Source organism: Manacus vitellinus, unplaced genomic scaffold, assembly GCF_001715985.3.
Source record: "Manacus vitellinus isolate BGI_N305 unplaced genomic scaffold, ASM171598v3 scaffold_7_pilon, whole genome shotgun sequence".
In the NCBI taxonomy this organism is placed as follows: Eukaryota; Metazoa; Chordata; class Aves; order Passeriformes; family Pipridae; genus Manacus; species Manacus vitellinus.
This window is the reverse complement of record NW_021940813.1, coordinates 2,130,481-2,151,608: the sequence shown is the minus strand read 5'-3', so window position 1 is coordinate 2,151,608 and position 21,128 is coordinate 2,130,481. Positions and strand designations below refer to the sequence as shown.

The 21,128-nt window shown below is 41.9% G+C and overlaps 1 protein-coding gene across 4 annotated transcripts in view; it reads right to left on the bottom strand.

Moving 5' to 3' along the window:
- Positions 1-1,317: 1,317 nt before the first annotated feature.
- AGPAT3 (1-acylglycerol-3-phosphate O-acyltransferase 3) overlaps positions 1,318-21,128 on the bottom strand; it is a 74,005-nt gene continuing 54,194 nt past the window's right edge. For all 4 annotated transcript variants that reach the window (XM_018084130.2, XM_018084132.2, XM_029964697.1 and 1 more), the window contains 7 exons: positions 16,831-17,000; positions 16,455-16,616; positions 14,876-15,029; positions 14,312-14,414; positions 11,260-11,335; positions 8,920-9,118; positions 1,318-8,320 (listed from right to left, as the gene is read on the bottom strand). In XM_018084130.2, the coding sequence (XP_017939619.1) occupies positions 8,232-8,320; positions 8,920-9,118; positions 11,260-11,335; positions 14,312-14,414; positions 14,876-15,029; positions 16,455-16,616; positions 16,831-17,000 (953 nt within the window). In that variant the 3' untranslated portion in view covers positions 1,318-8,231. The remainder of the gene's footprint in view (positions 8,321-8,919; positions 9,119-11,259; positions 11,336-14,311; positions 14,415-14,875; positions 15,030-16,454; positions 16,617-16,830; positions 17,001-21,128) is intronic.

Below are 21,128 nucleotides of genomic sequence, written 5' to 3'. Positions count from 1 at the left end.
CTTTTACCTACCTATGAAATTCTGTTGTACTTACATAAACTTTTCTCTCCTAGAGGCACTCTGTCAAGCCTCTCAGGAACAGATTACAGTTTTAGAAGCATGTAGAAAGTGCATTAGCCTGTTCCTCCCCACTAAAAGCCCTCTGCCCAACATAGCAGCAGTCAGGAGGGTGGCACATCTGAACCATGAACTCATTCCCTGTGCAGCAGCTGATTGTATCTGGTGTTGAGAACACAGCATTACTTTTATGGAATTTCAGACTATTTTCCCAAATATATCAATGCAGTAGGGGAAGAAAAACAGTGGAATTAGTGAGATTAAGGATTCTAGAAAAGCTACGTACACAAAGTGCTACCACCAGCACCAGTTCAGCTTCCTACTGCGTTTGCAACTTCAGGAGAAGGTGCGTAAGAAGCTCCCACAGCTTAAAGGTCACTGTGGTGTGGACTGCTTAGTACAGAAACAAACCACCTAAAAACATTCTCTGTGCCTTCATCCAGGGAGCAAACCTGGATGTTCTTCCATTTCCACATCTCCCTTACACAGTGGTGGCTGTCAAACACTGCAGTCACACACTGCCCCATTGACCTACCCCTGCCCACACACCCCACTGCTGGTTGCTTCTGCATCCTCAGTTACAGTTGTGGTGTCTGACATTGGCTGGTTCCAGATCAAAATCATCATCCTTCGAAAATGAATTATGAATCCAAGGAGATCCAACAGAGGCACAGAGGTAAGAAAAGCTGTATTTGTGCAAGCTGAAAAGTAATAGAAAAAAAAGTTTCTGCTTGCATACTTTTAGAATTGAAGCCCAGCCTCTCCACAAAAAAAGGTCTGCCCACACAGTGACACGATGCAACTGATCTGTCATTTTAAGGCAGCTCAGCCCAACCTAGACTATTCAAAGGAGAAGGGATTAGGGAAGGGAAAATCAACAGGAGAAACTGAGCTCAGTGTACAAAAAGGTGACCCAGGAACGTGATGTTATCACATGCCTTTTTCTTTGTTTGGGGTTTTTGGTTTGGTTTGGGGGTTTTTGTTTTTTTTTTGTTACAGGTTTACATAGGCTAAAGAAGAGCTGATGGCCCAGGGGCCTGAGCAGGTACAGAGCCAGGCCAGGGCTATAGTAGAGGCAGAAACTGTAGAGATGACCTACTGTTGAGCAGCTCTCTGATAAAAATATGGTGAAGAAAGCAAAAATGCCAAGGGATCATCCAGGGGGTCTTGGTTTTCTCTCAGATGGGAGTGTATGATGTTGGCGAACTGCTGAGGAAGGTCTTTATCTTCCAGTGAAAAACAGAAACTTAAAAGATGTCTGATTTGACAAATTGGTTTAATTAACAGCATCTATCCATACAGCCACCATACCCTACTGCAGTTTCAACTTCTTAGATCATACAGCTTTGGGTTTGCTTTGGAGGATTCTTCAGGAAAGGAAGATCCCTCCCCCCCATTCTGATCATTTGGAGGAGCCATGCAAAACTTTATATATTGCTGCCATAAATGCCCTGGCAATGCACTGTCCCTCCACAGTTCTCAAGGACTGGCTTCGTGCAGGGAATGCCCACAGGGTTCAGCTTGTTCTTGCCTCCCAGTCCCCACAAAATGATCCACCCAGGTTATTGCTGCAGACCTGACCCCCTCACACGGATCAGTTTGCAGGACTGAGACCAAAAGGCATAATTGGAAATAAAACCAACCAAAGCAAAAATAAAATAGCCCTTAGCGCATGTTTAGTTACAAAAACCAGAGTGGCAAATAGGAAAAGGATGCATATCTCCCTGTTACATTATTGGCTACTCAGTAAACACTGCAAAAAAACCAGATGCTGGGCAGTCACCCTTTTTCATTCGAGCACAATTAAAACTCCTCTATGCCAGCATATTATGTACAAAATCACATACAGTTAAATAAGCAACTGAAAGTGTGAATGAGGTTCTAATATACAGTACTTTCACACAGCCAAAGCTATTTTATTTTACAAGATGAGTCTTTTGTGTTTGTCTTTTTCTGAAAGCCCAATAAAAACAGCGTGAACTAGTTAAGCAAAATTTAAGAGACAACTTACAAAGTAATATTTGCATAGCACTGTAAATCTGCGTATTTGCTCGGGCACAGTTCTTAGTAAAAACTACAGTAGGTTGGGTTTTCTTAATAGCTTCTTGTTTCTCACGAGATTCAGACACCTCTCTTCTGAACGTCATAAAATCAAGTGTAGGAAAGAACTCGTAAAAATGTACAAAAATATATACACATGCACACTCAATGCATACCCTGTATACAGGTTTTTTTTTTTATTACTCGTTAAGATTTGGCTAATATAACGATCATCTGGTACTCACACTTCCCTCCGAATGACAAGTTTGCAACAAATCAATCAGCTTGAGGATGGCGAGCTCTCTCGGAGGGAAGGTTCTCGTTAAAGCTACAGTACTTGCTGGTGATCTGAGGAGTGAGCGACGCGCCGGCAGCGCCTGCCGGGCGTTCAGGCGAGTTCAGCATTCAGGTTGTCACAAGGTGCGGCTCGGACAAAGCTGAAGCAAAACAAAACCAAAGGGGGCACAGCTTGGCTCTCTGCACGGATGCACATGCACGTTATAAAGGAGGTTCACAGAACCAGTTCATGCCTCGGGTTAAAAAAAAAAAATAAAAATTAATTTAATTCCTGATTAGGCTCTGCTACCTACTCTCCTTCCCCCGGAAATTAGATTTTAGCATGATTAGTAAATTGGTGCGTTTTCCTTAAAAATGCACGTTGGCCAAAATAAAAAAAAAAAGAAATAAAACTTGTGTAAGACTGCCAATTGGTAGTGGTAGCCCCTGTACTAAAGAATACTTCTAATTTAAATTTGCCGTATATTTTAAAATTTTATATTTAAATTTTAAAAGTACTATTATATTCTGGTTTCTGCCCAAGTGTCTATTTTTAAAATACATTTCCTCCTAAAAAGATAAAATGCTGTTTCTGCTAATGTAAAGCTTTTTAGAAGTAGACAATCAGCTACACTCAAGTGCTTTCAACAGTGAAAGTGCACAGATTAACTTTGTTCACAGTTTCAAAAACGGAAGAGTAGCTGGTAACTACAGGTCTAACATTTTAAGAAATACAGGCAGCTTTCCATAAATCTAGAGAGGCTGAGGATAAGAGAAACATGACATGTTTGTCTTACAGGTGCCAATGCACTCTCTTCCCAATTCCAAAGTATGAAATACCTTCAACTCATTTTCTGGTGGCTAACAAACGTGGCATAGACCCTGTAACCCTGACTTCCAGAATGTTTTCCCTCAAAACCACAGCAGGTAAAAAAACCCTACAACCAACAATCTGCAAGGATCTTGCTGCAGAGACTGCTGAGTCAATCAGATAAACTGTCCTTCCAGACAAACAGGGAGGGAGTGTGGCAGAACGAGAGTTACCATCTCTAACAAGCCTTTAAGATGAATTCTGACCCCAATCATGTGAACATGGCAAGGGTTATCTTGTAAGTTGCCACAGGGAGATCTCACACTCATATTTGAGTCAGAATTGCCTCCCACATACACACACTTATCTCTGGTTTGCAGCGCTCCTGGTAATCACTCAGTTTTCTCAGAGCAAGAATTTGGCTGGACCTGTTGGTGGTGTTCCTCCTCCCTTCTGTGATGCATCCTGCAGCTCTCAGCATGGCTGTCCCCTCGGGTTCACTCAGCCCCAACAGCCCTGGAGCTGCCCATTATGATCAAAAAGTTCAGAAATACAGAAACAAGTAGCTGGGACAGAGCACAAATTCAGCGTTGCCGTAACAGGGATGGGGCTTCTTCATGCAGCCACAAACCAGAACACGTAGCAATCATCTGCTGTGAAACAGAACCTTCACACCAAGGGACACAAGCACATGGCACCCAGGAGACAATGAGCTACAGCACTGCATCTGATCAGCAAAGGAGGTCGAGGAATGGATTTTTCACTTTTATCGGCACTGGCCTCCAGCATCTGCATGAAACACATGGGTGAGGTCTGCCCAAGCTTGGCTTTACACTTCTTAATACACACTTTTCCAAGATGCCAGAAGACGTGAGATTATCTGTCTTCAATCCGAAACACCCTGTGAAGTGTGAACTCAGTGTTACTAAAAAGCCTCGGACTCCACACTTCTTTAATCAAAACGTACATGAAGCAAAACCAGATCTGTTGTGCAGCCCCAAGACAGAAACAGTACCTTTAGCCACAGTTACTCCCGCTTGAGAGTTACTCTAACTCTTGGTAAAGACCTTGCCCCAACTCCTTTCTGTTGGTTTCACCAGTGCCAGAGGGACCTGTTGCCAGGTAGGGATGGCCTGTATGAGCAGGCCTGGGAAGGGCTTCTTTTCCCTGATAAAAGTTTTGCTCTGAAGTAGCAAAGTTGCACTATCGCATAACAGCAACACGGCTGTGTCACTTCAGACCTGCAGAGCACGTCAGCCAGCGCCAAAATTCAGGAAGACAAAACCCCAGCTGTGTGAGACGATTTCTGAGGGACTGGTTGAACGGGTGAGCTCAGAGTTCCAGCTGAGAGGTCGCAATCAAACCATCTGCAGAAGATACAGGCGAGCAAAAGTACAGACATCGGTGATGGAGACAAGTGGTATTAGGTGGAAGTGAGCAGGCACACTCACTTTTCCTGTGAATTCCGGGCAATTAGGACACAGGCAGCAGTCAGATTCATTGGTCAGCAATTAAGTGTAGAGCCCTTCAAGGTAATTTAAAGCAGAACAAAGGAACACTGCCCATGCTCTTTGTGCTGGAGACAGGTATTTCATCAATTGCAAGAGCACATTCGGCCCACAATGAGCAAGAGAGAACTGTAATCCCACCGAGCCAAGACCTCTGGGTATCAGGTCCCTCTTCAGCATCAGCTTTTTGTGCCTTCCTAACCAAGATGCCACAATGCCAGCAGCTTCCGAGGGTTCTTAGACGCAGGTCAACACGATGCTGCTTTGGAACTATAAATCCCACTTGGAGAGCAACATCCCTGTTCTTCATGGCCAAGGCCAAAGGCATACATGTACCATCTGTCCACATAAGTCTGAGAACCATTCCTTTTCGGAGTCAATGCTGCACTCCATGGCAGTCAGCTTGCAAGTCCACACTGGAGAACACGGAATTTCTCTGAACAATTAAGCAATAAATGAAAATTCTGAAAGGTGGAGAGAGAAAACGCTCCCATAGCTGTAATTTTATTAAACCTATCGTGGTTGAAAAGCAAAAAGACGGAAAACATGATATATTTTTGTTTATTATTGCTCTTAAAGGGCTTGGTAGTCAAATATACAAGCTATGTTCTATTAAACCAGAAGAAAATAAGATATAAAACCTATGCTCACTTTTTCAACCCAATCCAGCTGCTAATCTTCATTAGTGACATTAACTTCAGCTATTTTCAGTCATTTTAATTTATACATACTCCGTGTACGTGTGCGCGCGCGTGTATAAAAACCCTTATTTGAGGAGATAAAATTCAAAATGAAGAGATTTTTGTTGGTTTCATACTGGTTTGTGCACTGCTGTATGTTTCAGTTTTTCAAGAGGTTACTGATATGTCTGTTTAGAAGAGCAAAATTTAAGTATCTGATGATGTATTTATTATATTTTCAAAAAGAAAGCATGACCAATAAATTATGATAAGAAAATATGAAATGTTGATTATTCTCCCCTTGATGTACATGCACTAATCCCATGATTCTGAATAGGGAGTTACATGCACTAAGAGGAGAAAAGGATCCTGTAAAGAGAAAGGTTATTAATTCCCTTCTCCTCTAAGCAGCTCCCCTCTTCTCAGCATTAAGAAGGGATTTATTTTGTGAAATTCTTGTCATGCCCATTAATATACTGTTCAAAACGTAGAGTATAAAACATAGTCAGTGGTCAGCCTGCTTTGCAAGCCTCTTCTGCTAAGCCAGTACAATTTATATATACTCAATATCATCTTCAGGAAGCAAGTATACAGCATTTGTAACATCTTTCTAGGAAGCAAGAATTATACCCATTACTGAATTACTTAAGAAAAAAAAAATAAAGAAAAGAAAGAAAGAAACCCCCACTGTTCTTAGTCCTCCTGTTAAAAATAGGGAAAAGCCAGGGTTAACTTTATCAACACTGGGATGTCTGACTGTATTTAGAGACACAAAGTATGAAAACATCCAGCAAGGACAACAGAGTCATGGCTGGGCTCTGTTCTCCTCAATTCCCAAGGCATATTCCAAATTCCACTAACATTAGCAACAGTTTTGCATCCCCTAGCTTAGGGAAGATTTATTGAGGGGACAAAGATGACATACTAATGCTGGGGGTCTGGGTACAAAGATTCAGCAAGGTTGAGCCTAACAGGAGACAGACAACACAGGTCATCCTTCAAATGCTCTTGTTGAGAAGACCACAAATAAAAACCAAGTGCATGACAGAACAGTGATCAATGAGCCCAAGTAAAATATTTTTCTAAGTTATAAAATTGCTCTTCCAGTGTTTGGAAACGGAAAAACCTGTGGGAGAAGAGGTTACATTCCAACAGTTAAGAGTAAATACGAAAAGTAGGTAAATTATTACTCTCTTCTCTTGGTTACTGGAGCAAAGATGAAAACAACAACCAGTGCTTTGATAAGATCTGTTCTTTACAAAAGTGAGACAAATATTCTAGTGGCAGCTGGGTTAAAGATACAGACCCTGAGGGTCACCTTCTGCCCTCAGCTGTAAATCTGCAACTCATTTCACCCACTTCTCAGTGCAGCCAAATGCAGATTGTGACCTTCAGACTTGAACATACAGGTAGTTACCATCTGTTTGCAAACAGTTCTCCAGCTCTGCATACAGCAGCAATCTACAAAAATCTCTGAATGTGCGTTTGTAAAAAAAAGAAAAAGGAAAAAAAGAAAGAAAAAAAAAGGAGAGAGACAGATAACAGACATGATTCTGATCTCTAATTTTCAGTGAAAAAAACCCCAAAAATGTCAACAAGCAAAACTAAAGATACTTAAAATCCCTGAAGAGACCTCATACTCTTTCTAATGCTTAACAGCACAGCTTACCTTGCAGTATAACTTCACATGAACATCTAAAGCATGGCCAAGTCAAAAGTGCAGCACACCCTATCCTTACACACACAGGGTAAGATCCTGGCCCCGTCTGAATCACTGCTGAAACTCTCATTACAAGTTCAAGAGATGGCAGCATTTGAAATCTGACTGCTCCAGACCTCTCCTTTTCGCATTTTTGTCAAAAGAAGACATTTTGAAAACTATTGTGCTGATTTCTGCTGTTGCCTCCCAGTTTACTGCGAGAGGTTGGCTGAACTGGACTTTGGTAATGAGAGATGCAAGCAGAAATAAAAGGAGAAATCATTCAGGACAACTGAATAAATTTCCTTCTTTGCACAGCTCCAACTCCCATGGTCAACCATTGATTCAAAAAAACCAAAACAAGCCCAAACAGATTCAAAATTATCATATATGATGTGAAATAGGGCAAACAGCACTCAAGACTAAAGTAATATTTTGAAATTAAACAGCCTTGAGCAGTTAAGCAGGAGATGTGATGGGAATTTTGTACTGTCTCAGCACGGATCTGTTCTATGGGAACTGCTGATGAATAATGCACTGCTTCCAAACTCCACTATCTGTTCTCCCTCATTACGGAAGTTTTAAGACGTTGCCTGAAAATAAAAAGCATCAGTGTAACGTACAAATAGGATTTCATCTGTAGCCATGACAACACAGCCAAAATGACTCTAACCCCATGAACACCTGTCAGTTAATTTAAGAAGAGTGTTTTTTCCTGGCTCATTAGTAAAAGAAGTTGGAAATCAATAAACGTTGGCTTTAGCAAGAGGAAACATTCAATGGCTCCTGTTGTAAAAGTGAGTGTAGTGCTCTTGACAGAAACCAGTGTTTTCAGTCATCTGAAGACACACGTGGCCATGTGGCCTTTTCTCCCCCACCTCAAGTCCCCCAACAAAGCAAGAAAAATTAGTTTCTTCTTCCACCCCACCCCAGATTTTCTCCCATAGCTTGATTACAGTAATCCTTAAACAGGCAGAAGGTTCACGTGTTCTCTTCAGTCGATGCCTCCAACGTCTTCATTCTTGGCTCAAGTTTTATTCATTAATATTAGTCATCAGTTATTAAGAAAAAGATAGTTTCTAAGTGTTTGTTGTTTTTTTTTTAACTGAAGTTAATGGGATACCACAGTCTGGTTATATGTGCTGAACTGCAGCTGTCAGTTACTCCTTTTTCTTGAATTCCTGGTTGCCATAGCTGGAGCCTTTTTCTATTTCAGTTACTCCTATCAGTCTACGAACTCCAAAGGAAGCTTTAAAATATAACAGAGAAATGAGAGGCATATTAAAAACAGTTCAAGGATTCAGGAAGCCACATATGAACACACAAGCAGAACCCACATGAGTTCACCCAACCCCCAAGTCAGTAGTGATTGCAGACCAACTGACACTAAAAGAGTGGGACAATCAAGACTAAAAAATATAATTACTGCTTCTGTTGTTTGACAGGACATGTAGCATGAACACTGAAGCATATCCCCTTCCTCACCCCTGTTTTTTTTTGTTAAGTTTTTCTTTTGTTGCGAGGGTTGGGGTTTATGTATTTGTTTGTTTTTTAATACACAGACAAGTTGTCCAGTGAAAGTATTTTTTCCTTCAGGCACCATAATAATGGGCTACAAGACTCACCTGCTATTGATTACTACAGTTATTGCCTAAGATATGAAGGCAAATCTTCCTGAATTAAAGCTTTTGAAATAATTAAAATGCTGTACAATATAAAGACTACCGAGTGAGTTCCCAAGTGTTTTTCTGCAAGCCCCATTCATATTAATTAATACACAGAACTTATTGGAGGTAATAGATCTTGTTCTGTGTCACACTGGGCTTGGCATCTTCTCTGTTTTATTACCTGCTCCAACAAGTCCTAGGAATGCAAGGATAAGGAGAGGTGATCCACTTGCAAAAACTCCAAAGCCAAATGTGAAGAGAGGAGAGAGGAGAACTGTGGCCCAAAAAAGAAAATTTAGGAGAGTCCATGGTCTCCTAGGAGGTTTAAACTGCGTGCCAGGAAATATGCCTTCCTGATTATACATCTCTTGCAAAGCATCCTGGGTGAAAGAGAGAAGAAAACAGGTTCATAATATTTGCACCAAGCAAGCCAAGACTAGACAACTCCAGGAGAACACAAAGGACAGTATCCATGGTAAATACCCATCAAGAGTGCACAGCATCCAATTCCATCTGCTGTCATTTTTCTGGGCATTTCTGTTGATTGCCAAGGTGACTGTATTAGTCCTTTGAAGGCAATTTTTTCCATCACCAGAAACTGAAACCTTGTCCTCTCCACTACCAAATACCTTCATCTCATCTCTTAATTGTTTAGGAATTGAGGGCAGCATCAGGTCAGAGGCCAGTTCAGGCACTACTTGCACTCTTAGCTGGGTGCTCTTTCTTTCTGTTTTTACTTCCGAAAAGTTCAGCATGATTTAGCAAAGCCTAGCAGGAAAATGTTGTGTATAGGGCCAGGAGGGCAAGGCAAGGAATGAGCTAATGAGCAGGGACAGCACCATGCCAGCCACAACCCAGGGACTCCAACCCAGCTCCCGCATCCCGAGCAGAGCCTGCAGAGAGATGCAGTCCTGAAACGTGTCACTGAGATGCCCACAGTCCTCCCTCAGTCTGTAAGAATGTTCTCCAAGGTTTCCAAGCCACTACTGAGGTTGGCTCAAGTCTGGCTATTTCTTTTTTTTCCCTGCTTAAACTGTTTTTCTTTAAGTTTACTTTGCAAAGGACTGAGAAGCACAAGGGGTTCCTTGCCAGTAACAGCCTTTTGAGGATAAGCCCCCTGTGCAGGAAGAGGATTCCAGTTACAAAGTAGTGCTAACACCCTGAGACCAATATATATAATACCCACATATATGAGCAATACCTCCCTGGCAACACCTCACACCAAAGCTGAACGGAGCTACAGCCAATATCAGGAGGGATGAGAACAAATGGTGCCAAGTTGCACCAGGGGAGGTTTAGCTTTGATATTAGGTAAAAAAAAAATTCCATGAAAAATGCTGTAAAGCAGTGGAACAGGCTGCCCAGGGAACTGGTGGAGTCACCATCCCTGGAAGTGTTCAAAAACCATGGATATGGCACTTGAGGACATGGTTTAGTCATAAATATGGTGGTGGTGCTGGGTTGATGGTTGGACTTGATGATCTCAGAGGTGTTTTCCAACCTTAACAATTCTAGGGTGCTAATGGGAGACAGGGGGGAAAAGATGATGATAGCTACTGCTCTTTGTAAAATAACTTCTCTCTCATTAACTGAATTAGAGTTTAAATTTAAATTTTAAATTTAAAAAAATTTAAATAAAATTGAAACTTAGAACAATTTGCTGCCTACCTACAGACTAAGCACAAGTTTGGAAATGCTGCAGCACAGGTCATCCTAGTTGGAGAAAGCCCAAGACAGTTAAAGTTTCTCTGCTCTTCTGTTGCTTTTCTTTCCACAAAGAAAAACAACACAGAAATCAAGATATACATCTGAAGTTCAAAAATCCACCAGTTAGGGCTGGACAACATTAATTACAGTTCTCTCCTACTCCCCACAGAACTGTTAAATCTGCAGTCAAGAAAATAACCATCTGAGGTTAAAAAAGAAAAAAAAAAAATAAAAAAAAGAAATGACACGAGGAAAAGCTTTGAGCCATGTGAAGGCATGATGTGCTCTACCAGTCCCTGGCATCAGATCCCAGGGACTGTCACACCATGTCACACACCACTGCAGAAGTATTACCAGGAGGCAGAAGGAAAGTGACAGTGGAAGAAAAATGAAAGCAAAGAACAATTGCAGCTGAAAGCCAGGACTGGCTGTCCCTGACAGACAGTTATCACTCTTCTCGAGTGCCTAAAAACACCCACAGGGAAAATGGAGCTTTTGGAAATCTGTGACAGAGATCCAAGAGCTGAAGAATGCAAAAAGACAGTGGATTGCTATTAGTCTTCCACAGCTCAGGCATATCTCTGAATTCCTCTGTGCTTCCTGGCAGTTTGAGACCTACTCACTGGCCAGCCCTCCACTGCCAAGGGGCTCTTCTATCCTGCTCCTTCCAGCAGTTTGAGGGATGGCTGCCTAATTATACATAACATCCTATCTCTTCCCTCCATCCAGCAGAAGAGTGTGCATTACTCACTGCTTTAATACACTCTCCCTGTGAAAAGTCCCAAAAGACAGAAAAGAAAGCAAAGCTGTTTACCTTCTCCTGGTAAAGCTTATGAAGCCAGTTTGCAGCTTCCTTTTCATCTTGAGGGATATCTTCCAGAGGAAATCTCCTGGTTTAGTAGAGAGATTAAAAAAGGAAAGAAGAAAAACAAAAAAGGATTAAGGGAAAATCCAGGTATTTGACTTTAGCCCTCTATTAGGGAAGATCTTCCATTCAGCAAAGGGCATAAATCACAGGCAATACTGTCACTGATGGCAGAGGTCTTAAATACAGAGAAGAACCAGGACTTAGAAAACAACCAATTCTTCATTACAAAAGTCATATTCTTAAGACAAAATAAACTGTTCAAGCTCCTATCAGTTTCAGCTCACATCAGTAAAATAAGCATTTCCCACTCAAACACTGTTCTTCCTTCACCACATCCACCATTGGCTGATTCCCAGTGAGCTCAGGCTGAGGCACCCAGAGCTGGGAAAACACAAGCAAATGGGAAACCCAAGGATAATTGTCTGTTACATTTTGGCAGAGAAAAGCCCATTTTGGAATTAATGGGAGAGGTGGTTAAAAATTCGCTTCAGATCAACTCTGAGGAAAATGTCATCTTCTGCAGGGACTGCACTTGTCCCTTCTGCCTCTCCAGCACTGCAGACTGAGGCATGCAGGTCTGGGTACCTGTGAAAATTATGCCCAGAGAGGCAGAGAGTAGGTTTAGATTAGGTATTAGAAAAAAAGTATTTGCTGAGAGGGCGGTGAGGCCCTGGAACAGGTTGCCCAGAGAAGTTGTGGATGCCCCATCCCTGGATGGGACAGGTTGGATGGGGCTCTGAGCAACCTGGTCTAGTGGAAGGTGTCCCTGCCCATGGGAGAAGGGTTGGAATGAGATGATCTTTAAGGTCCCTTCCAGCCCAAGCCATTCTATAATTCTGTGAATGCATTCTAATTAATTTCTAATAATTTTTGCATCCCACAAATGAACCGAATGCCAGATCTGACAGATTTACCTTCATGACCTCTACCATGAGGAGCTGCTTAATTAATATAAATAATGCTCAGTAAAAAGTCATTTGCTGAAAGCTCTCTGGTGAAGCTGTCACGGTGTTGCTGTGCCACCACTAGAGGGGACTCACAGCAATAGCATTTGGTAACTTCCTGATTATTTTCTCTGTAGCCAGTTGGGATAAAGACTGTTATCTGCTTCGGGGAGCTAAGCTGCTTACCTCTGCACAGGTAACTGTGTACACGTATACCAAGAACATGAGCTTACGTGTTTCCTTTCTCTGAGCTACATTAAGTCTTCTGGCACAATAAGGACGTGTTCCATTTTCAGGGAAAAAAAAAAACCAACCATAAAAATAGTTTCTTTATTCTCATAGCTTCCACTCCAAAACAGAGAAAAAGCTTTAAGCTGTAGAAAAGCACCTTGAGAATATTGATGCAGTTCACAAACGTATGTTAAACTGAAATTATTTACACACAGCCATTAGTTTCTTTCATAGGGTACAATTGCTAATTTTACCTGGCAACATCGTTCTCAACAGGATTTTATGAACCCAAATCTCTTCTAACACTATTGAAAAATACATTTCTCTTCTTTCCTCCCACTGCCTCTCCAAGAAAAAAAACCAACTTGCACCTCTGTGAACAAGCCATAGGATATTTCACTGAAGGTAGCTGTTCTTCAGTGTATAATTGTACAGAAGTGCATCCATGCATGGGTACCCCAGGTCCAGCTAGATATCCTACATGCATCTGCCATCAGTATGGAATTACAGGTGGCAATTGCCTGACCACCTGTTTTGCTGGCTGGCAAGTTGTCTGTTCGCTTTCCTCATCAGGAATATGTTTGGCAAGAGTAAATAGTCAAAATGAAAACCCTTGCAAATGAGCAACCTCACCTCTCCACAGGCAGCTCCACAGTCTCCTTTCCCCCTGAAAGACTAAAATGTTTTGGACATTATTCTGAGGGCAGAACTGGAGCACTGTGCCCCTCCTTTCCCCATTAAGCCTGAAGCACTCTGCCTCCCTTGGGACAGCATTTCTTCCTCAAAACTGTTGCTGCTCCACCCCAATGCACTAGGTAATCAGTGTGATTTTCTACAAAGATTCTCACCCTTGAAGGCTCTGGCAAGACACACCTGCTTTGATTACATGGACTGTGTACAGAACCAGTGCCATTCACCTGCACCACAGACCTAAGGCCAGAGGGCAAAGGTGTGGGGGGAATCAAAGCTTTTTCTTCTTTTCTCTTTTTAAAAACCAAGCATCGACCTCATCACCAGAACACAGCAATGTTTTCCAAAGGGTGGCTGAAGCCCCCAGAGAAGCAGAAGCAAACTGGCAAAAGGACTGTGGAAGGAACAACCAGGTCGTTTGTCAGGTCCAAACATAAAAGGAAAAAGAAGAAATTCAGCAGGAAAGGGTTGGTATTTCTTATGAGCACAAGGAAGCCTTTAAAGGAGAAGGCAACAAGGAGAAAGCAAGAAAGAAACAGCATGTGTGTTTGTGTATGCATGTGTGTACATGCTCATGGAGTTAGGTGTTAGCAGTTACTCTTTTAGGCAAAAGAGCAGTGAGGAATGTGAGGAATGTCCCACCTCATTCACAGGATGCCTGAATTTCAGCATTGCTTAACTTCTAATCTGCTAATCAAACCATGTGAGAGGGAGAGAAACTGGCCCAGGAGGGCGCTTTACACTGTTTACTGCAAGGGACCACTGAAGCTGGACTGGCTATTTACACCACACACATGCTCACAGGGACAGTGAGCATGTTGGTTTTCTGTTCCCAGCAGAGAAGAAAGAACAGGCAGACAGATCTTCAACTGCAGAAAACAGGGAAACCCTGGAACGACAGTGCGGTCACACCCTGGTTTAAAAAGTCCGTCCAACACTCTCTGACTTGCTGGGTGATACCAGGAAAGTGAACTGAGGCACGAGGGGGAACAGGGAGATCTTTGTGGTCTGCAGAGAAACTTGAAGGACAAGGAAAAGGGGAATAGGAAAGGAAGTTTCCCCACAAAATCTGAATGCACTTCAACATGCCAAAGTATGCATCTTAGGGCTCATCTCCATCAGTATATGCTCACCTTACACACATATCTGCTTCATATTTCTTCCCATAAAGAATTCCTAATAAAGATGGGTTCTTGTTTCCTCTGAAATTTAGTGTTACATCATACACTGCTGAAACTGTTGCAGAAAAAAAAAACATGGTTGTTACAGTAGCAATTCTAGCAACCACCTTGCTGGCATCCTTGCCTGAGACAGCAACAGAGCCTTGTGCAAGTCTTGAATTAATGATGCCAGGCAGCAGAGTCCCTCACTACTTTGTGTTTATGCATCATATTTATCCACATCAGCCACCCCACATCCCCAGCTCTGTGGCATGTGTGCTATCAAAACACCAGCTGACATGCTGAACTAAGCAACAATGACATATATGAAAGGTTTATTATTTTTTTTAAGGCTGGTATCTGACAGTTCTGTGGCAATTTACAAATTAAGAGCTGACACGCTGAGTGCTTATTACTGCCAGCTCACTAATTGCCGTGGACATCATGAAAACCAGAATATACTACCCTGTACTACACTGAGGGTACTAAACAACATGTTACAAGCGATGCAAAGGGTAAGCAGCAGCTTGCCAGTACCTGTTCCCCTGAGACACTGGACAGCAGTGGTGAAACCTTTGGTTCTGGGCAACAGGTGGTATTTCAGTTTAGGCAACCCCTTGGATTCAGCTACTTCCATACTGATACGGTGCTTGGTCTCTGTAAAACGAGTTCCTTCGCAGTACAGGAGAAACTAGTACGAGACAAGAGGCAAACAAAAGGATACTTGAGATCAAGAGAAACCAGAAAACTGGTGTAAGATAAGCATACATCCGTGCATGTGCACACACTTCAATTGTCTCATCTGTTCATCAACTACTGGGCATAAGCACCCCCTCACAATTCATTTGCAATTACCTTTAATTTTACCAACACTCGTACCAAATTCAAGGCGACAAAAAGACAGCCCTAATTGTGGCACTTGGAATGCACAAAATTTAGGAAATCGATCCACTCAAGTCAATTTTAATCATGATTTAAATTACCAAGCAGGATGTCTTGATTTAAATAATCAATGCTAACTACGTTCTGCACTTATATTTTCTGGTTGTTTTCCCTAGAGACTAGTCCTTAGTTCTCAGTTGTAAAATCATTAAAATGCATAGCTAAAGTTCAGTCTTGAGATATTCTAATTGGTAGATTTTTTTTCTGTCTTTTTTTCTTTTTTCCCAACACTAATCAGGAGGATATATTAAATATAGTTCATATCCATACAGTCAAGCAATTAAGTAGCTGAAAATACATTCTCCAGATTCTTACTTTTTCTATCTTTGTAATGGTAGAAAATTACAATGCATTCACAATGTTCTAGTTAAGGCTTAATGTTTCACTGTTCATTTTAACAAGCTGTACTGGATAATATTGAAAAAATCACTTTGAATGCACGAAAAACCTCAAAACATTTTATAAGCCAAGTAACTGTACATTACATGTGCTGCTATAAAATTTATGAAAATGTTTGTATTCAAAGCTCTAAGGAAGTTAGTAGTTGATTATACCACTGTGCTGCTGCAGTAAAATCTAACGTTGCACATAATGAAACAGAGATGTTTTACCCTTGACTTCAAATAATGTCAAAATAAAAAGGAAAAATGTAACTGCAAAAGCATATATAAGTTTGCCATATGTTCTCATAGACACTTTTTGGGAAACCTGTAATTTCACAGATCAATGAACACAGTAACAGGAACTCTCTATCAAAATCCATGGTCTGTGCATCCAAATTCACTCCTCCAAAAAAGGCTTCTTTGCTTATTTGTCTCTCCAGCCTGCCTCAGAAGATGTAGCTTAAGGTCACATAGATTTAGTAATCAAATATAGGCCTTTTTTTTAAAGGTAAAAAGTAAGTTCAGGCAAAATCAACAAGTATTACATAAGTCTGATCTATAAATTATTGTTAAGCTTCTGAACTGTTTCCCAAATGACTTCTGTAACCAACAGGCAAACAGAGAAACTTTTCACCAGCATATCCCAAAAGACCTCCTCAAACAGAGTATGGCTTTTCCTTGACAACACTTGGAAGTGAGCAGACCATCTCCTGACACATAAGGCCACAGTACCACCTCTGTCACCATTTCACTTCTGGCAGTCAGTACCAGAGAAGGAACTCAACACTTACCCACATATATTCAGGGTAATCAGACAAACGTTTTAACCCTTCAATAACTGTATCTCTGTCTTCTTCCCATTTCCTTTTGCAGAAAACAATCTCAAGGAAGTACCATGTCCAACCGATTAGGGGCACGTATAGTAGCTCTCTCTTAGCAAGGACTTTGGAACTCTTGGAGAAAGAAAGGAAAAAAAAAAAAAAAGAAAAAAAATAAGAGACAATCCAAAAATGTCATTTGCTGATTTGTACAGTGAGATCAAACACATTCAAATTAGAATGATGAAGAGCCTGATGGATTATATCTGGAAAGTTAAATGCAAGAAACTATGTGTCTGTGTTTTGAATGCATCCTGCAGATGAAGGGGAAGCCCAAGGCCCCACGTACCCCCAGCACTCCGAAGCGCTCCGTCATGGTCCAGCCGCACAAGAAGTCGATCTCAAAGTTGTGATTCAAGATGATGATGACGTGTTCTTTCCCAAAGGTGTTCACCGTGGCCTCGTCTGAGAACAAGGTGCACTCTGTGCCTGACCACCATTCCAGCAGCATTACCAACTCTAACAAACACGGTGAAGATGGGGAGAGGTGTTAGGGGTGCCCCTTGCAGAAAGCTTCAAGCCCCATCCAGTGCCCGGTCCCTTCTGACTCCCAACACTGTCACTTACTCCAACCAACCCAGCCGAGATGAAATGAAAGCTTGGATGGGGGTACAGACCAAACGACATCACCATCCTTAAGTAGTATTTAGAGGTTCTAGACATATGCATTTATGGATAATTTTAGCAAGTTTGGGCATTGTATTACGAATGTGAAATTTCATGATCACTGGGAAAAAAAGCCCAAAAACTTTGTGCCTGAAAACAGACAGCGGAGCTGTTGATTGCTGCACCAAATGAGTACAGTTTCTCCCAGGTGGAATACAAATTATGCATAGATGCAGCCTAATGCTTTTACTCAACATGAAACAAGCTTTACGAGGTAAACAGACCAATAAAGGTCTTTTATAAGGATGCAGTGCCATAGATCTTCTGCGAGAGGTTTTAATATTAGAACAAGGGCTCTAATCATCCTGTATTATGATCATCAACACAGACCCAAACAGCAAACAGTTGAGTTAATTTATCAAAATACCTGGGCAAAGATAGGAACGGTAAATTGTGTCTTTTACTGCAAAAGCATGAGCCTTTCCCTCTTCTTTCTCCAGCTTTTTGATATTGTAGCACCTCTTACACCACCCCAAATATTTCCTTTCCATTACCCACCCTTATTTTCCACTTCCCCTTTTTTCATCTTAAAAATCCCTTCCACTTAAATTCAGCATGCATTGACTGTAGTTGCTATGGTTAGCTTATTTCTCTCATTTTAGAACATCGAGGCAGATGGAAGACATTTCTTGTACCATGGGACAGCTATAAAAAGTATGAGAATAGTTCATTCTCCCAGCAGGAAGATTTGCTTCCATGAAAACTGTAGTCGTTGGTATGTTCTCATTTCAACGAGATATGGATGCAATCAAAATTTGTTTGCACAAATATGACTGTTAAAAAGTCCAGCTCTTCCCACATAACTACAATAAACTTGCAGGGTCAAATCTGGAAGGTGTCCCCTCAGTTCCCTACATTAGGTTCTGCCAGGAGTTATTTCAATTTCCCGTTGGGAGGCCCTGGTTTTCCAAAACAAGGCAGTGTCTTCCTGCACAAGGGCTTCTGATCAGGATCAGACAGGGTCATCTACCCATTCTGCTAAAAAAGAGTGGGTCCAATTTTGCACCACATCAGAGAGAAGGCAAACACAGTATTTAGGTGAGTGATGGGGAAAACCAGTCCTGATGTGCTGAAGACAGAGAGCTTCTCTAGCACTAGATTTTTCACTCATGACCACTTACTCATCCACCAGGTTATTCCCTGTATCACTTTCCATACTTGCACATTTGCAGGCATGGCAAAGTTTTGCAACTTGCTGATTCAAGAGAACTTAACACTGGTCAACTGGAAATACAGCAGAGGAAAGACAGAATTGTCTTGCTCATTTACACCAGCTAGAGGTTTCTACTGTCACTTCCCAGCTTTGTCTCCTTTATGATCACTTACCTTCCTTTCTCTGGCTATCCTGGCTCAGTAAAAGAGGAAAGAGGACAGCAAGACTGTACTCAGTGGGAGCACCTGCCAAGCAGGTGGCCAGGAGAATGCAGTAGTGGTACCAAACACAGTGTGGTACTTGGAACGACTTTCCGTTTCCATTGCTGTCTGTGTACTAAGGAGGAATATCTCCAGTACCTGCTACAGCTGCTGCACTTTCTTATCAGAAAATACAATAAACTGGGTGTGTTTCTTCTTCAAAATCAGGAAAAAAATCTGCAGAGGCAGGTGTGGATGTCTGTCTGGAGAGCATTTCATTTACCAGTCGCTCTGAAATAGTGGAGGACTTGCCAGAGTTCATACTGAGAGAGGAGGGTTGATGAGCCAAAGAAGGAAAATGAGGAAACAGATTGTCTTTTACAAGTGTACTGATAAATGATGTAATTATAACCAGGAGTAGGCTCACTTCCTTTTTTTTTTTTTTTTGCTGTGTGGGTTACAGCTACTTTGCGTGGCACTGATCCCACTGATGCTACAGCAAGCACAGCTTTATGAATGATGGGATGGGAAGACTCACACTGCCAAAGATATTTCCTATACAGGGCAAGCAACACCTTGCTACAACCAGCCCCTGTGGCTGGGGTTCCCACACACCAAAGCCAGGTACATTTACAGCCTCACAAGCCACCCACAAACAAAGCAGACAAGAGGCACAGCACATCCCTCAGCTGAAAGTACCAACATTTGAGAGGTTATTTTTGCAGCTGGACCAAACTAAACACGCTGCACTCTCCAAAGATGTGAGTCATCTGAAAGGAGCTGATGTGTGAGAGCATGAATTACACACTACCTGTCACGAATTGCAAAGGACTGGGGACAGAGCCCAACAGACCTTCTTCCCTGTATGTCTGCCACAAATACTGGATAGAGTCACCCTCCCTCCCCTTCAGAAGCTGTGCTTTATGTATTTGGGAGGAGATACAATAAGAATAGAGCCTGGTTTTCAGTACACAGCCAGATACACAATCACCTGTGTATCCACCTCTGCACACTGATCCCCTGCCAGGTGGGCAGAGCAGCTTCTCTTACAGACAGCTCTGACATGAACATCCTCGGCCTGAAAATATAAACAGCTTGGAGTAAGAGAGCAAAATGCAGCACCCAGAACAGAACACCAACCTACGGGTTCATGGCCAAAAGGTTTCCCCATAGTGACATATATTTCATTATGAATGGCAACATTTGAGCTGCTGCATTTACACAGCTTACTTAATTTGGTATAAATCACAATTGAAGTGCATATTCTGTCAGCTTTTCCATTACAGGCCATCAGCACTCTGCAATCCCATATAACACTTGCATTAATTTTCACAGTTTAATTTCTCAATGAGTTAATTTATCACAGGCTATACACTGGGGGCTATTCTAGGTACAACCCAATTATCTATTCGGCTTCTCCGAACCTCTCTGAACAATAGTGTGGGTTATTCCAGTGTTTAGAAGACCTGAGACAGCAGCATTTAAAATGTGATTTTTTTTTTAATGCACAATGCTAACTTGTAGAGGGTTGAACCTACAAGCCTTAGAGGAACAAGCAGCTCATATCCTGAGAAACACAAGACTGTTAGTGCAATAATAGTTTTCAGGAAGAAATTAGATTCTAGATTATTAAAAGCATATTAGGAAATTCTTACAAGCAAATTAAACATAAAAAATCCCATACACCTCCACTCTGCTCCAACCAAATTTTACGTTTCTCCTAAGCTATTCCATTACAATACCTTTACTCCTGACAGCTTGCCTGCCACTCTATTTAATTTCCTTTCTCCTGTACTTCTCAGGCAACATTCTCAATAGGCACAGGAAGGACAAGAACAAGGTTAAAAAGAAACCAAACTAGATACTTTGGAGAGGTTTTGTTGGTAGTACTTCACATCGATGACTTATGAAATGTGGGTGCCTGTCAGTGGACTGCTCAGCTGCAATTTCAGTACTCACTGTGGTGACTCATTTAGCCGAAGTGGGAGTTGGATGCTGAGCTGAGCACTAAGGTAAGTGGCCGTGCAGAGTGGGAGGGGATGGAGAGTGGAAACCGATTAGATGATTCACTGCTGAAACAGGAGGTGACATTTGGGCTAAGGAGCCTTCTAAACACTCATTTCAGAAATCAAACCACCTGCTAAGCTCTGTGAGGAGGAAAAAGAAAAAAAAGCCATCCACGGGGAGGAAGTTTTGCAAAGGTCTGAAAGAGGAGAGCAAAGCAGTTGAACTGACTGTCAAGCTGACCCACAGGCAGAAGAAAAGTGACATTGCTCCCAGGAGGAGACCCTGGCATCAGAGACAGACACTGTAGGGTGTAAAAGGACTCTGGAGTGGTCACACAGTTCAGCCACAGAGACGTCTACACTATAGACCTAAGACAAACCACTTCCCCTCCAGAGCACACAATCGACTTGGGCTCCTAAGTGGTGAATATCCCACGTGCTCTCAGTACCTGAGCCAGTCTCAGAATTCTCCCTTTCCCTTCACTCAGCACAGGCTCTGATGCTGGATGAAGATGGCATTGAGACAGAATCAGCAAGTCCCATCAGTCCAGATAGAGTAGAT